Source organism: Macrosteles quadrilineatus, unplaced genomic scaffold (assembly GCF_028750875.1).
Source record: "Macrosteles quadrilineatus isolate MER2022 unplaced genomic scaffold, UCM_ALF_1.0 Scaffold_5__1_contigs__length_97177068, whole genome shotgun sequence".
NCBI classification, from domain to species: domain Eukaryota; kingdom Metazoa; phylum Arthropoda; class Insecta; order Hemiptera; family Cicadellidae; genus Macrosteles; species Macrosteles quadrilineatus.
Genome location: NW_026542598.1, coordinates 9934320 through 9951864, shown reverse-complemented (window position 1 = coordinate 9951864; position 17545 = coordinate 9934320). Strand labels below are relative to the sequence as shown.

The following is a 17545-nucleotide window of genomic DNA, read 5'->3' as shown; positions in this document are numbered from 1 at the left end:
CATATGTACATGTACATTCATTAGCTAACTGATGACCTATGGCATAGACTAACCAATAAAAGGGACTATGATTAATCAATGGCTATGGCTAATTCAAATTGTTCAGTCTGTCAATTTGATCACATGTCGACGTTTTATACAATATTAGTAAACAAACATAAATACTCCTAAACTTTTGCATTAAATTCAAAATTGTGTTGTTTTGGTTTCAAAATCATCAATGGAATTGATACTTGGATTATTTATTTTCTATTTTCAAACAATAGTCGTATTTAACCAAAATGTAGCCGGGGAAACAAATGGAGAACAGACCCAAACTTTATCAACAGGAACCAACCATTCTAACGATGAAACATATCTATTAAATACCAACCGAAGTACTGATGGAAATTTTACTAAAGATGTTAAGGATATGCCCATTGTTTATGCTTTGGAGAGAACTCATGTACCTGTAACAAATTCTACAAGTCTAGAGAACACAAAATTAGTGCATTTTAAAGTCAACAAGACAAAAAAGATTGTCTTCAACCAAATTAAGATTCCTAGCAAAGTCGTTAAAGACGGAGTTACAACGACATCTAAAAATGATATGCATGAAGCAACATTTGAATCAGACGTCATCCAAGCAGAACCCGAAGGGTCTTTCAATAAAGGTCAAAACGTAGATATCGCTATGCATCGCTCAGGCGTTGGGCACACGGAAGACACTGAATTCAACGTCAACCAAACAGAAGGTTTGCATAGCAAGCCAACTGCATATTTTAACGAAGATGAAAATTTGAACAATTTGACTCATCCCACTGAAAAATGTCAATTCGACAGCAAAAAAGAACAGAAAATCTTGCACGACTCGCAGTTTAACAGTGAAAACAGTGAATACATAGACACTTTCGACTGGAGAAGAAGAGAAGATTCTTACAACCTGACAGAACCAGAGCAATACCCGTATTCTGTGCTCGTCATCGTATTACGAGGCGGTAAAGTGGTAGGTCCGTGCACAGGTTCGATCATAACTGAGGAATGGGTCTTGACAGCGGCACATTGCCTCGTTGAGGGTGATGAATTTATGGTATATGCCGGGGGTCACTCGATGGAGGAGTTAAAAAAATTCATAAATGGAACAGGCCCCTTGCCTCCTACAGCCCAGCTGTTCCTATCCTCTAGTTTTATCATTCATCCTCGGTATGAGGGAGGAGATTTTGACGTGGGGCTGATCAAAGTGGAGGGAAAGTTCAACTTTACGCGGGCTGTGAGCACGATACAGCTGACCGCGTCACCTTGGAAGGAGAGTTACCATGGGTATACGACGTGCGTTTTTACGGGATTTGGTGTTGTTCAGATGGGAGAGAAGAACAAGGACGATGCCTACAGGAAGACGACTCATCTGGATATTAAAAGCCCTTGCCTCTGCTCGTTCTATCTGCGCATGCTATTTGGATCAGAGGCGGTGAGTAAGTGTGTGGGTCTAGTGTAGGTAGTCTTAAAGTAAATGTAAATGGTATACGAAAGTCCAAATTTAATTTGGTAAAAATTTCTTAATGATAGGTTATATTTTTGAAGTCGCATTGTTGATGTAGTTTAAAGTTCGAAAGTCTGTCACTGATAGTTTTTAAATCATTTAAGCTAGCTTATTCTGTTTCATTGGGCACTTGTGAAGAGTACTTTAAGTAGGCCTATAGATAGAAGACTTTATAAAACAACTCTTTTACTTTTGAAATTGTAAGCTTCGTAGAGTTTGTAAAATGGTTCAATATTTTATTCATTGAGCGGAGCGAGCGAAGCGAGCGAAGCTCTTTGGGATCAACTCCAATGCAACAAATAGAGAAACATCACTCAATAACGGCTGAACGCATTTCAGCCAAACTTAACAAAATTACTTAGACTAATAGTGAGATGGTTTTTAAACAAACAAATTTCAATTAGATAATGCTAATGCAATTTAAAACGAACTTAAAATTTCCAAATTTTAACATTAGGCTTATGGGACTAAAGTAGCCATATGACAGTTTTTTGTTTACAAGAAAAATGTAAACAAGAGAACCATAAGTGGAACCAGTGACTACTTTCTTGGGAACCTATATTGTGTTGCCAGCTGATTAGAAACAGTTAATTTTAGAAATCAGGATTTAATAAGCGATATATCGAACCGCATCGAAATCGATATTTAATCCGATAATACCTCACAGGTTATTATGTTTAATTACATCCACGGTGCAGTAAGTTATTACACTTATTAATAAAACGCAGATGATCTAATTAAGGCATGTGGGGAAGGTAGGTCGGGGTTTATGAGTATCCGTGACTACATTGTGTTTTGAAGTATGGTTAGATTAGGAAGGTAAAGTGTAGGTTTTAAATAGGTGATCGGGTTGTTTATTTGTGTTGCACAATATTATTTTTATCTTTTGGAATAGTTGGTTGAAGCCCAATGTTTTTGTTGAAGGCTACAGTTGAATTTGAATGTTAAATTTCCTTTCTCTTTTTTATACTTTAATGCCCTTTTTGGATGTTAATATCAGATTCCAACTACTGTAATATTTTCCTGGTCAAAACTAGCATAATGCACTTTTGGAAGAGGTATCTGAATAACAAGATGTAGTAAAACAAATTTGAAAGATTATAATTTTAATCAATAAAACCAGCATTAGTACATCTATTGACTTTTTTTCATTTAGTAGCCTACTTATACAAATATCAAATCACGTCTTTTCCGCTCAACTGGCTTTCACCTCTCTGAAAGCAACCCTAGTTACAATGTTAATGCGGTGAAAACATTTTGACTCGTTACAACTGACATCGGCAATACGTTTCACAGCTGAGTTTTGATAACATTTGTTTATTTATTTGAGACCGGTTAAGATAATGGAACTTGAAATTGCATCTATTCAAAATTCGATATTAAACCTTTGCGAAGTCTGTTAAGATATTTGGGTATGTCGGGTTACATTTACTTACGTTTAGATTATAACGTACAGTACACATGCAATGACTATATTTTGCCGATGCTTCCTTTAGTTTAGTATTATAACCAAAAATTACAAATCATACTGTAATTTTTACCATTAAAAGAATATAAAAAAATAGTCGATATTAACGCATTTAAGCTTCATTACAAAACAGGAGACGCTAAAACCGGCTCGTTCTCAAGATTTGTCCATTTCAATATCATAAGATAGTAAGATGGATATCTAATGGTCGAACATCGCGCCACTCATCCTACACTCATCTCCGATACTTGGCTTAAAATACCTACTTTATATGGTCGCAATTTAATAAGAAAGTATTAAAGTATAAAACTATAATAGTCAATGGTTGAAGGAAATTGATAATAGTAGTTTTTGACAGTACAAATTTGTTGTCCGTCATACTGCAGCAAAACAGCCGTTTTAATGCATGCGTTGTGGGTCAAAAGTAGCAGTTTTGTTCATCGTTTTTAGCTCCAAGGGAGTAAGAATCAGCAGTATGTATCGATGTTTTATCGATTGTAGATAATTGTTTCCGTATTGTAAATAGTTCGAAGTATCGATGGTATAATGCACACTAGCACAGTAGTAATGACGAAACGATTGCATCATTTACTAAACAGCTGCTTGTTTTCATTGCGGTAGCAAATTGAATTTAAAACAAGCTAGAAGTTGTTTTGAGAGTTCAAGTTTTAAATTATTAAAACTATTTCATTATTTTTTAACATAGTTTATTTAACTAATGGTGCGTTATGACGATAAATAGTTCATCACACGGGCAAAAGGTGTCTTTCAACTCTCGCTTATTTTCCAGTGTTTAGGCCCTGACGATTAACATCCTATTAACAAAATACCCCCGCCGCAGCAAACCTGCAGACTAAGCGAATTTCCATTTGCCTGATTGGATTTACACTAAAATGTCTCCTTAAAAATATCACATTTATCCCTATTTAAATAGAATCAGTTTAACACATACTTAGGTTTGCTGCAACAGGGAGGGTAAAAGTGTTTTTTAATGTAAAATGTTAATTGTTAGTAAGAAATAAAAACATTTTCCAAATTTGAGCAAAATATGTTAATAAACAAGCAAACTACAACAGTTTACTTATTCTCCATAAGAATAACATGGGAATTTTAAATTTAAAATTTTTTGGAATTTTCTCCGTAACCATTAGGCGCATTATAACGCTTCAATATACTAAATTATTTGTTTTTTTAAGCTCTACAAAATAGTTTAGAAAGAAATTGCAAAATTTGATGTTTTTTGGGTCAAAAATGGGAAAAACCCATTTTTACCCCATAAAACCCCCATAAACCCCCGTTCCCATGGTCCGATCATGCTGGTTCGCGAGCTCGTTCGAATAAACGTAGGTTTACACGTTTGTACCAAATTTCATCAAAATCGGATCATTTTTGCTCGAGTTATCGCGCTAACGGACACATATATATACAGGGTGGGGCAGCATAACTTCCTTTTTTTAAATGTGCGCCATTTTGTTTGTTCATGTCATAGCGAAGAGCTAGCAGTCTCGTTCGAGAGGCGAAGCTATAAAGTTTTGTCCTTGTACAGTTTAGTCGTCATTATGCGTTGGAACAGTGAGGAGCGTGCGTTTGCCGTTCAGGCCTACTTTTCGAGTGGATGTTCAGTGATTGCAACAGCGCGCCTTTCTGAATTGGTTTAATTTAGCCCCGTTGGCCCCTGTACCGGATCGCAAATCAATTGTTATGGTTCAAAACGTTTAGACAAACTGCAAGTGACAAAAAGAAAAACTGGAGTCCCATTAGTTCACCTAAGAACATTGAGGCAGTGAGAGCTTCAATGTTGCAAACACCAAGACACGCGCTCAAACAGAAGCGTGTTTTTGTCTTGTGCGCTCAAACATGAGTACCCCTTGGACTTTCTAATTGTTCTGTAACGAGAATTCTCCATGATGACCTACATTTCCATTCATCAAAAAAGGTGATTGAGCAGGAACTGTCAAAATGCCTAATTTGAATCAGGGGCGATTTGCAATGGCCGGCTCAATCTCCCGAATTGTCCTCTTGCGACTTTTCCTATGGGGTTTTTTGAAGTCCTGCGTTTATGTGGACAGCCCAAGGACCCTTGAAGATTAAAAAAACTAGATCCAGGAAGAAATTGCCAACATAACTCCTGCTATGCTTGAAAGGGTAATGGAAAACGCTAGAAACCCCCAAAAATCAGTATACTCAATGTATCTAGAACGGGGGACAACACCTGCATGAGTTACTCTTCAAAACTACGTAAAACAAAGCTTTAGGAATGTACTTACATTGTAAAAACCAAATAAAGTTTGTCTGACTCATACAATACGTTTTATTAAGCTTTGAAAAAGGAAGTTATGCTGCCCCACCCTGTATATATTAATAATTGGAAACATCGATTAATCGACCATGGAACACTAACAAGACCTCAAATTAATGACGTAATCAAACTAACAAAAGTTACACTAAACCAAAATTATTTTCAATACAACAATTCATTTTACATACAAGAAGACGGTTTACACATGGGCTCTCCCCTCTCTGGACTTTTAGCAGATATTTACATGAACAATCTAGAAACAACCAAGATTTTAAACGAAACAAATCCTTACAAATCAAAAATATTGTACTGGTATCGATATGTTGATGACATTCTTTGCCTATTTGAAGGCACTCAAATTGAAGCAGAAGAACTACATAAACACATAAATTCTCTTTCATCGCAAATTAAATTCTCTAAAGAAATACAAAATTCACAAATCAACTTTCTAGACATAACAATTTCGAAAGAAAGACACATGCATAAGTTTAAAATATACCGAAAACCATCTACAACAGACATAATCATACCATCAAATTCAAATCACCCGTGGCAGCACAAATTGTCAACTTTTCCTTCAATGACACATCGATTAGTAAATATACCAATGTCAAGCAAAGAGCAAAGATTTTGAAAAAGAGAAAAACATCATCCTATATTTAGCCTTGAAAATGGGTACAAATCTTCTATAATTTAAAAAATGATTCGAAAGAAAATTAAGAAGAAATTTGAAACACAAAGATCGATTGAAGAAAACAATAGAAAAGAATTTATTTGCATACCCCATAGTACAACCTTAAACAAAGCAACAAGAAAAACCTTCCAAAATTCTAATTTGAAAATAAGTTACAGAATTAAAAATAATGCCTTTCAGATGATAAAAAACAAAATTTCTAATGAAGCATATAACAACCAAGTTAAAGATATAAACAAATCAGGCATTTATCAAATTAAATGTTCAGACTGTAATAAATCCTACATTGGCCAAACAAGTCGTAGCTTTAAATACCCCCGTCGCAGCAAACCTGCATACTAAGCGAATTTCCATTTACCCGGCTTGATTTCTTTTAAAATATTCCCTATAAATTTTCAGATTTATTTCCTATTTAAATAACATTAATTTTAGTGAGTAGTTAGGTTTGCTGTTACGGGGAAGATGTTGAGGTGTGTTTTTTTCGATTGAAATATTGATAGCTTAGTATGAAATAAACCAAATTGCCAAATTTGATTAAAATATATCCATAAACAAGCAAACTACACAACAGTTTATTTATTCTCCATAAGAATAACATGGGAATTTTAAATTTACAATTTTTTAATTTTCTCCGTAGTCAATGAACATTCAAAAACACTTCAATATCTAAATTATTTGTTTTTTTAAGCTCTTCAAAATGGTCTAGAGAGAAATTTAGAAATTTGAAGTTTTTAGGGTCAAAAATGAGAAAAACCCATTTTTACCCCATAAAACCCCCCATAAACCCCTGATCCCATGGTCCAATTATGCTAGTTCGCGAACTCGTTCGAATAAATGTAGGTTTACACGTTTGTACCAAATTTCATCAAAATCGGATCAATTTTGCTCGAGTTATCGCGCTAACGGACACATATATAAATATATATATATATATATATATATTTATTTATTTATTTATTTATATATATATGAATTTGAACGGATGGTGTTTTTGGCCTCTGGGGACCTCAAAACGAAAAAGTAAATCGGTCCCGGGTCTAGGTCTTACCATGAGACCTACGGTAATAGCTTATTCCCTATATAGGAAATTCGCTAAAAAAGGTTCCAAGAACATATACAAGCGTTAAAATCAGGTAACAAAACGACAATGAAATCAAATTTTGCAGAGCACCTTATCGAAACTCGACATGAATACAAAAATATAAATGAAAATTTAGAAATTCTAGAATATGAAAGAAATAAAACAAAATTAAATGTCAAGGAAGATTTTCATATATACACAAATTACAAAAGATTTCCTCAAAATTTACTGAACACCATGAACATCAACAAAACAAATCCGATATTCGAAAAAATCCTACAATTGCAATAAAACAGAAATATTATATAATATACGCAAAACTAAACAAAGAATAGATCAAGATCCTCTAAATTTTAAGTTAGCTTAACATATGACTATATTTATTCTTTTCATTATTCTGTTATTGTATTTGTAAAAAAACATGACTATGACCTAAGTGTCGAAACATGTCGTTTCTTAATTAAAATGAATTTAAAAGGGTACTTAATTTTGTTATAATGTTTCCAATTATTAATATAATAGTAACCCTAATCACAGCCATAATTATTTTATATATATATATATATATATATGAATTTGAACGGATGGTGTTTTTGGCCTCTAGGGACCTCAAAACGAAAAAAAAATCGGTCCCGGGTCCAGGTCTTACCATGAGTACTACGGTAATAGCTTATTCCCTATATGGGAAATTCGCTAAAAAGGGTAAAAGGGTGAAAAAATCCAAGTTCAACATGAAACATCATGGTCATTGTTATTGTTTTTAAATTAAAGTAAAAACAATTTGGCCAAATCTTGAAATTCTTTCTTACAAATTTTATGTTATAAAATGTGCCGTAAATATTGGTTGCCAATTTACAAATTTTAAATAAATCCTGCGTGTTTTACTCTTAACTCTCTCTGTGATCATGCTTTATATATATCTACAAAGATCGAATATGCAAGTTGAGCACGCTGGGAAAATAATAAGAGGTTATCGTGTTCAAAATGTATCGGAAAACAAGGAGGTAACACTGCTTAACAAGGAGGGCGAATGCAGGAATAAGGACGATTTCCAAGGATTTTACGGACATTCAGTATATAATCTACATGTTAAAGTGAACCCGTCATTAAATAAAGTTAGTGATATAACAAATGTCAGGCCACCAGACCACTTTAGGCTTAAAAATAAAACTCGTGACAAACACAAAGTAAAGAGAACGATGAATGAACACAACTCAGTCTTCCAAACTAGTCCTGAAGAAAACGACGGAGAAAATACGATGTAAAATTATTAAAAGTAAAAAAGAAAAAGAAACATGAAGAGGAGGAGAAGGACGAGTACGAATTAACGTATGCTGAAGACTTCTTCCCCTTATCTGTGCTTCTGATACTAGTTAAGAATGGGAATGACGAGCAGGGCATCTGTACAGGAACGATTATATCAGAAGAGTGGGTGTTGACGGCGGCGCACTGTCTGGACGAAGTAGACGGAGTTATTGTCTACGCTGGAGGGAACTCTCTCCAGGAGTTCGAAGACTACGCAAGTGGCGAAGACCAGCTTCCAGAAACAGCACAACTGGTGAAGAGCGCGGAGTTGATAATTCACCCAAACTATGAGAGTGAAAAGGGCGATGGAGACGTAGGGTTTATTAAAGGATGAGAAGTTTGTTTGGAACGAGGCTGCTACTCCGATCAACCTGACGACAACTCCGTTCAAGCAGTCTTTTAAAGGATGGGCCGCATGCGAACTGACGGGGTTTGGCGTAGTCGAAGACAACACTCGCAGTGATGACGACACGAAGAGGAAAAAGTACAGTTTTCAAATTAAATTAGGCTGTTGGGAATTTGTTTGTAATGCAGATGGTTAAATCGTTTGAATTCGTTGGTTTTAGTAAGATAAAGAGTCCCTTGGAATTTGTTTTATTGATTTTTTAAAGTAGAATAGGTAAATGGTAGATAATCCTGTGACCTGTCCGTTGCAGACTAGCAGATACCTCTGTATCAAACCCAAGCTGGACTACGGAGTGTGTCCTGGAGATTCTGGTGGAGGTTTGGTCTGCGGAGGGAAGGTACGAGGAGTGGCCATGCAGATCATCAAGATGGGATACAGCAAACTGTGATCTGTCTGCTGACTGTTGTAGGCCAGCAGATACCTCTGTATCAAACCCAAGCTGGACTACGGAGTGTGTCCTGGAGATTCTGGTGGAGGTTTGGTCTGCGGAGGGAAGGTACGAGGAGTGGCCATGCAGATCATCAAGATGGGATACAGCAAACTGTGATCTGTCTGCTGACTGTTGTAGGCCAGCAGATACCTCTGTACCAAACCTAAGCTGGACTACGGCGTGTGTCCCTGATATTCTGGTGGACGGTCTGTGGAGGGAAGGTGCGAGGAGTGGCCATGCAGATCATCAAGATGGGTAACACCAAACTGAGATCTGTCTGCTGACTGTTGTAGGCCAGCAGGTACCTCTGTACCAAACCCAAGCTGGACTACGGTGTGTGTTCTGGATATTCTGGTGGAGGTTTGGTCTGTGGAGGGAAGGTGCGAGGAGTGGCCATGCAGATCATCAAGATGGGTAACACCAAACTGAGATCTGTCTGCTGACTGTTGTAGGCCAGCAGGTACCTCTGTACCAAACCCAAGCTGGACTACGGTGTGTGTTCTGGATATTCTGGTGGACGGTCTGTGGAGGGAAGGTGCGAGGAGTGGCCATGCAGATCATCAAGATGGGATACAGCAAACTGTGATCTGTCTGCTGACTGTTGTAGGCCAGCAGGTACCTCTGTACCAAACCCAAGCTGGACTACGGTGTGTGTTCTGGATATTCTGGTGGACGGTCTGTGGAGGGAAGGTGCGAGGAGTGGCCATGCAGATCATCAAGATAGGATACAGCAAACTGTGATCTGTCTGCTGACTGTTGTAGGCCAGCAGGTACCTCTGTACCAAACCTAAGCTGGACTACGGCGTGTGTCCCTGATATTCTGGTGGACGGTCTGTAGAGGGAAGGTACGATGAGTGGCCATGCAGATCATCAAGATGGGATACAGCAAACTGTGATCCGACTGTTTACTGACCTATTTCACTAATTTTTAATTTAGGCTAGGCCTAGTTTTTGTTTTAGGGACGAGAGCCAAGATCTGTGGAAATAATAGAATCTGATTCAATCACCTACATTTTTTCATTCACGTTAACCAGCCTATAATTACGATTATCCATTTTACAATAATAAATTCTTAGGCTAGTGATACCTGTACATGCACATATACAATCATATGGAAAACGATCTATACTCAGGGAAGAAAAGGAGGATCTTCGTTCTGAAATACAAAATAAATTGTCTGAGTTACATATCGGTATGCTAAACTAACTAAAATACTGAATAAGGTAAATACAATTGTTTAACACGTGGCAAGAGGTTGTGATTGGCAAGTATTTGAAAATATTATGATTGTCCTGCAGATAAACTAAATCTTTGTTGGCATCTGTTAAACATTAATACTTCTGATTAATATAAAGGATATTTTACAATGGATGTGCTCGGATAGTTATAATTACAACTTTTTACAATAGATCTACTCACATTTTCTAACGGCCTCCTCTGTTTCCGCTCTCCACTTTGATTGGTCTGTTACTCGAGTTTGATCTGTACGACATGGGCTACCGACGTACCAACTTTTAAGGCGATAGATTTGCAATAATTAGTTCAATAATTATAACTTAATTATATGTTTCCTACTGTAACAAATCAGTATATGTTGTCTGTTGCAGGTCAGCAGGTTCCTCTGTACCAAGCCCAAGCTGGACTACGGCATGTGTCCCGGAGATTCTGGTGGAGGTTTGGTCTGTGGAGGGAAGTTACGAGGATTGACCAAGATGGGAGTCAGGATAGACGACATCAAGAACTGTGATATGTCTACTAATGGTCGCATGCAATGCGGAGCCATGAATACTCTCAGTGTGTTTCAGGTGAGTGTTTAGTCTCATCATAAAAACGGGACCGCGCCGAACTTGGACAGCGACACACGCGGACAACGTTAAAGTTGGACAGATTAAGTTTCCAGGATTGTCGTTTACGTGCAACGTTAAACTTTGACACATTTGAATGTGTCCAGTTTCGTCGTGTCGTGCAACGCCACCCCTGGACAACTTAAAAACGTGACCAGGTTCGGCGTTTGCGTGCAACGTTAAACTTGGACACATTTGAATGTGTCCAGTTTCGTCGTGTCGTGCAACGCCACCCCTGGACAACTTAAAAACGTGTCCAGGTTCGTCGTTCGCGTGCAACGTTAAACTTGGACACATTTGAATGTGTCCAGTTTCGTCGTGTCGTGCAACGACGAATCTGGACATTTGTCTTAAGTCTCTTGTTTTGGGACCTGACTGTACATTCTACCTGTCAAAGTCCATTGTTTGGGATTTCGACCAAGGCCCCACTAGAAAGACAGACAATGCTGAAGGTTCATGACGTCACACTATAGTGGATAGATTCACTGCAATATCCCATATTATGTTAATATTAAACATATCATGTTTTAGGTAATAAAGCTGGCTGTTTTCGGATTTTACGGTTACATTTTCGTACAACTATCCACCACTGTGACGTAGTGTTGCGCATTGTCGGTATTTTTGGATACATAAAAGTAAACGAATATTTTCTATTCCCTCCGTACGGAAAAACTAACTCTTGCTCGGAAAACAACACATGTGTGTAGTAAAAGTCTACTTTTTAATCGGTGAATAGCAAGACAACTAAATCGCTGAACGTTAATATTTTGTGCTTGGCGACTGGCGCATATGTCTGAAACCGCCTTTAAGATATAGAAAATGCATCCCTCAGGCTTTGTTTTGCGTTGTCCATGCTCGTCGCCAATCGCCATATCTTTCAGATCAGTTGAACTAAAATTTTTCTGTTTTCATAGCTTAATATTATTTTTAATTTTCCGGATATTATAGATTAAATATAAATGAAATAATCATGACAGTATTAATAAGATTACATATACGTCTTACGTTGTCAATCCTAATAGTTTCGGGCGACTATTTCAAAATATCTGTTTGGTTTTCAAGCCTCTTTTCATTTTACATAACATTATTTTTTATTGGAATGTGTGTTAATATCCAGACTTTCTATTTATTAGCAGGTAAATATTTCATATGTTGTCCATACATAACTAATATGAAACGTAGCTTCTATCTTCAAACGTGACTTAATAAAAAATAAATAGTAATTCAGGTTTATTTAAAAAGTATCGGTGCTATTTGCACATTTTCACACATTTTGTGTGCGACCGTGCACAAAAATGAGTCATTCGTATTTCGTTCATCTCAAGTAATTGAAAAACATTGTAGGCCTAAATAAACCCGTATTATTGACACAGTAAAAATTACCAACATAAAAATTCTGCATTTAAAAATGTTAAGTTATCATTACAGTATTATCATTTTTAAAGTTGCAACATATTATAGGCCTAAGACTTGATGATATAACGGTTAATCTCATATTTTATAGTTTATTGGCCTATATTTAACATCAGATTTCCTCTACCAGTTAGACACATCATACAGTTTTGTTTTAGGCCAATAAAAGGTTACTTTCATTCAAAACTAATGAATTTCACTGATAATAAATCTACTGTTAGAAATAAGTTTTTGTGTATAAATTAAACTGCAAATAAACACTCCGAACACTCTAAGATGTGGTATTCTGCTGTAGGCTATAATATATTTTCCAATGCTGATTTTAAGGATTTGCAAAACAAAAAATTTCATGATCTTTACTTTATGCTCTTGAGTCTGGAGCATATTTATACGAGTGTTAAAGAGGTTATTTGTTATACTGAATCTCATTAAAAATATGTCTAACTTAAATAAAACAATCATGTTTAAGGTAAATTAAACTATTAATCTGGAACTATAGCTAACCTATAAAACATATATCTTGTTTTACGTGTAAATCATCTTTATTTTAATCTAGCTATGTGCCCGTTCCACGCACGGCGATAGTGTAGTCAGTTGAATTCACTGGTTAAAATACTACCTCCAACTCACCATTGAACACTTTATCCTGTTTGACATTTTCATTTTCATTAACAAACGTGCTCTTGACTTTTTCGTGAAACACTGAGTAATAAAGAAATTAATGCGTCACAAACAGACATACGCCCAAAAATGCAGAATTTAATTAGGTAAGGAATTTGCTACCGTTTAACCATAGCAAAGTACATATAAAATTAGTAAGCGCCGTCAATGAGTGGAAACCTAATTTTTGTAAGCTATTGGCGACAATGATTTAAAAAATGTTAATTTCCCAGCCCTAAGCAACACTGATTCAAGGTCTTTTTCCCGGTTATCAAAACTCAAGAACAATTTGATACACAAAGAATCTCCGGTTCCTGACCTGGATGATGCCAAGTTATTTAATTACATTTGCGGTTACACATTATTGCACTTGCGATTAATTAAATCCGTTATGTAAGGACAATTTTTTTTCATCTTACTTGTTTTGGATTTTCTTTCAAAACGTGATTGAAATTGTTGCGGTGTTTGTAAACAACATAATGTAAACATATCAGTGACAGCTAGAAGAAATAACCTTGATTCAAACTAACAGCTGTTCGTTATTTCATGGATGACGTATGTGATAAACATTAGGGAAAACTTGGGGAACTTGGGAGAAACTCACAAAATTTGATTTTTTTAACGTCCGTTTTTATATTTACAAAGTAGTGAGGCCATATTTTAATGGCCAAAGACACTCACACCAACCCTGTGAATACATTAAAATGATTTAAGCGTATAAGCGAATTCATAAGAATAACGTAGAAACGTTTAAGGCAGGCAGGGCAGAGCCCTAGGAGAGTACTCTTATGAAGAATAAGTGAACTGTTGTTTGCTTGTTTATAAACAAATTTTGATCAAATTTGGAAAATGTATTTATTTATACTATACTGTCAACATTTAACTATAAAAAAACCTTACAGCTTTCCCTGTAGCAACATACATAAAAACTCAAACATTAAACGCAACATACATTAAACTAATGTTATAGAAATAGAGAATAAATATTACATTGTTAAGGAGATATTTTATTGACAACACAGTCAGACAAAAGTAAAGTAGCTTATAGTCTGCAGGTTCGTTGTGGCGGGGGTAGTTATAGTTCCGTAACGGTTTTGCGAAGTATTATCCGTAGTGGATTCACCAACGATCTCAAATACACGCATGATATGTTATCATTGTGTATCACCGCTATTTTGCTGCTTGGTTCAAATAATCCTCAAACGAATCAGTATTATTATTTCAACCTATGTAGGTACGATATGTGATCGTAGGATACGATAGACTGCACATTGTGAAATAGGTTTAGTCTAGTAGGATCCATTTACACATAATAAAATAATTCATAAATTTGACTGCTCTATTGCAGCTGTTTCACCACGAAAACGTTAAAATTCTAAGGCATCTGTTTGCTTCATTTTGTTAGTTTATCCATGTTAGAGGTTGACGACTGATACGTTTAATCATAGAAAACCCAAGGACAACCCCCCAGACAACAACACTCCACATATTTCGTTTCTATAATTAATTATGGTAAATATATATTTTAAAAAATGGACAGCTAATTACTATTGAAGGGCACTAAAAATCACTTAAATATGACAGCTTTAAAATGAGCCTTAATTAACTTTTCTACGACCCTTAGCAACACGTAAGCTGTTGATTTGATCCATCCATTTGGGACACGGTGTAATCAGGCCCCATAGGCCTTAATTTTTGATTAATATCCAGAAAACATTTACAACGACCAAATAAACATGCAATTAAATTTCCGAATTTATAATGTGCAATGTGTTTCGCGGACTATGAGTCACTACAACATAACCGTGTATTAGAAAGAAGCCTTGTAACAATAAGGCGTATTCACGGCATTTCTGTATTAGGAAGCTCATTCAGAGTTTACCAACCGAGCGAGACTGAGAATTTGATGAGCCTGGTATACAGTCTGTTCAAAAACTAAGAGTGTCCGGGTTCGTCGTTTGCGCGCAGCGTTAAACTGGGACACCTTTTCAATGTGTCCAGTTTCGTCGTGTCGTGAAACGCCACCCCTGGACAACTTAAAAACGTGTCCAGGTTTGTCATTTGCGTGCAACGTTAAACTTGGACACATTTGAATGTGTCCAGTTTCGTCGTGTCGTGAAACGCCGCCCCCGGACAACTTAAAAATGTGTCCAGGTTCGTCGTTGTCTGCTTTTATCGTTGTCTGATTGAGTCGGTGTCTGTTTTTAACGTAGTCCACGTTTAACGTTGTCCAACTTCGACATCGTCCCCATAGAAACATAGATAGAACATAAGCAATGGGTCAACCGAGGAGACTATAGTCTTGGCCTAACCACTGAGGATGCCTCTTCAAAATAAGGACAATGGTTTCTGCAGCGATCTCCAACTGACGACCCGATTGATGCTGATCACTATTGATTCTGATAACTCCGACCTTATGTGGATGCTCACTTACTAATTTACCTATTGGGTTTAACTTTTTAAGTTGTTTGGATTTTTGTTTTTCCCTATCTTATATTTTATAGAGCTGGGTAGCTTATCGGTTATATTGCTCGCGTATTAACCAGACGATCGGTAGTTCATTCCTGAGAAAAGTCAGTAGCGTTGTGATGGCTCTAATCGGGATACTGCTGTCCGTTATTACTACTGTAATCCTAGGTCACTGTTTTCTGGCACATTTGAATTTTTGAATGTTGGTTTATTATTTGAATTGATCTTAAAATACCTTTGAATCTATAATGCCCTAAAAGACATGTTATTGTAATTCTCGCTAAGAAGTCAACCTTGATAAGAAATCGTATATGATAATCCCTAGAGGCTTGCTATAGAGGTTCTACTGCACCTTCTATAATGACATTTTTCCAGTCCCATATTGGTTATGTTTCAGGATATCTGTCCATTTCTTCCATGGATCAATGAGCACACGAACGTCTTCAATGGAACGAAAATCTCTAAGAAATGTAAATATAGTGGATCAGCAAGAACTAATAACTCCTATGGTTTATTATTTATGAATATCGTATTGGTTGTGTTAATAAACTCATTTCTCAGGTAATGAACTGTTTTATTTACTTAATTAAATGGTAAATGCAGTTTTGCTGTATTCAATCTAAATATATAAAATCACGAGAAATTATTTATACGCTAAATGATTACAAAACAAGTATATTGTTGATCAATGCCACTCATTCTTGTAATTATTCCTCGACTTATCGTTGCACTTCAAATTTAAGTAAGAGTGTAAATGGTGTAAGAAAGGGGATTAACCCCGTACCCACGGTGCTCATCTATGCAGACACTCTGTTCACATTACACTTAGTCGACCAGTTGGTGTGAACAGAGTTGAACAGTAGCATGAGCATCGATTTACAAATTTCTTTCCCAGCTGATGTGAGCTAGGCGATGACCGGTAGGGCTGACTTCCAAGAAACATCGCTAACCTATAAGCCACACACCCTATCGGTAATCAGCCAATGAGAAGGGCTAATGAAGAAGAAGGAGGGGTCAGGAGTCTCGGAGCTTGAGGACCTGGAGAGGACAATCGAGGAGATCACCACGGGCCACGGGACCAAGAAGATCAAAAGTTTGGGAGTGCGTGTGCTTCTGGGACAATAAACAGTATGTAAAAAGAATTAAATATATAACTAAAGTTTTGTAAAACAAACAAGTCATGTAATTTGTCAGTAACAAATTCTTTTATATTTTCATTTGATTTTCTTTTCTTGTAATTTAACGTTGTAAATTAATTTATCTTATTATTGTTGATTTTTGCCTTTTCAAAGTTTTCTTTTGCTGTTGTAACACTTTGTTACTTTTGTTGTTTTTCTCAATTATAATTTTTTGTTCATTACACGTTGAGTAACACCCTTAAGCAGTCTTATGTCTCATTAACCTTAAACCTCTTCACTAAGCTAAGCGAGTGTATCATTTTAGGAAACTTAACTTAAAGTGAGGCATGGGACTCGCAATGGATATACGACAAAATCTGTTGCATCCACGATTCTATAGTTATTTGTGTAACTAGTGAGCAAAGGTCATTTGCGCTCGTGTTAAACATTATATTTTTCCTACATTCACTATTTAGCATCTATCTATCTATATATTAATAAGCAAACATGTTTTTAAAACCTTTTTTCCCAGCTCTTTTGCATCGTAAGAAAAATCTACGCATACCGTTAGAAAGCTTTTTTCCTGTAGGTGTGCAGAACCCCTTTATAAATTAAAATAGGCTAAAAAATAAGCACAAAAAATTAATTTGAAATTAACAAAAAATTAACACGGGCTTTATGGGTTGCCATGCTGGTGACCAAATAACAATGAAATATAAACAGAAAATCAAAACAAATGTTAGAAACTCTAATCACATTAGTTATTTGTGTAACTAGTGGTGAAAGTGGCACTTTGCTGCACACGAGAGCAATGTTTACGCACGAGCCGCAGGCGAGTG

At 36.2% G+C, this 17545-nt stretch overlaps 1 protein-coding gene across 2 annotated transcripts; it reads left to right on the top strand.

The window, feature by feature from the left end:
* Positions 1-213: 213 nt before the first annotated feature.
* LOC128995088 (uncharacterized) lies at positions 214-16153 on the top strand. Of its 2 annotated transcripts, XM_054419976.1 has the most exons (3): positions 214-1447; positions 10810-11007; positions 15986-16153. In XM_054419976.1, the coding sequence occupies exons 1-3, from the start codon at positions 221-223 to the stop codon at positions 16151-16153; spliced, it is 1593 nt and encodes a 530-aa protein (XP_054275951.1). In that variant the 5' UTR covers positions 214-220. The 2 variants fall into 2 exon arrangements, with proteins under 2 accessions (XP_054275951.1, XP_054275952.1); XM_054419977.1 differs by lacking the exon at positions 10810-11007.
* Positions 16154-17545: the final 1392 nt, after the last annotated feature.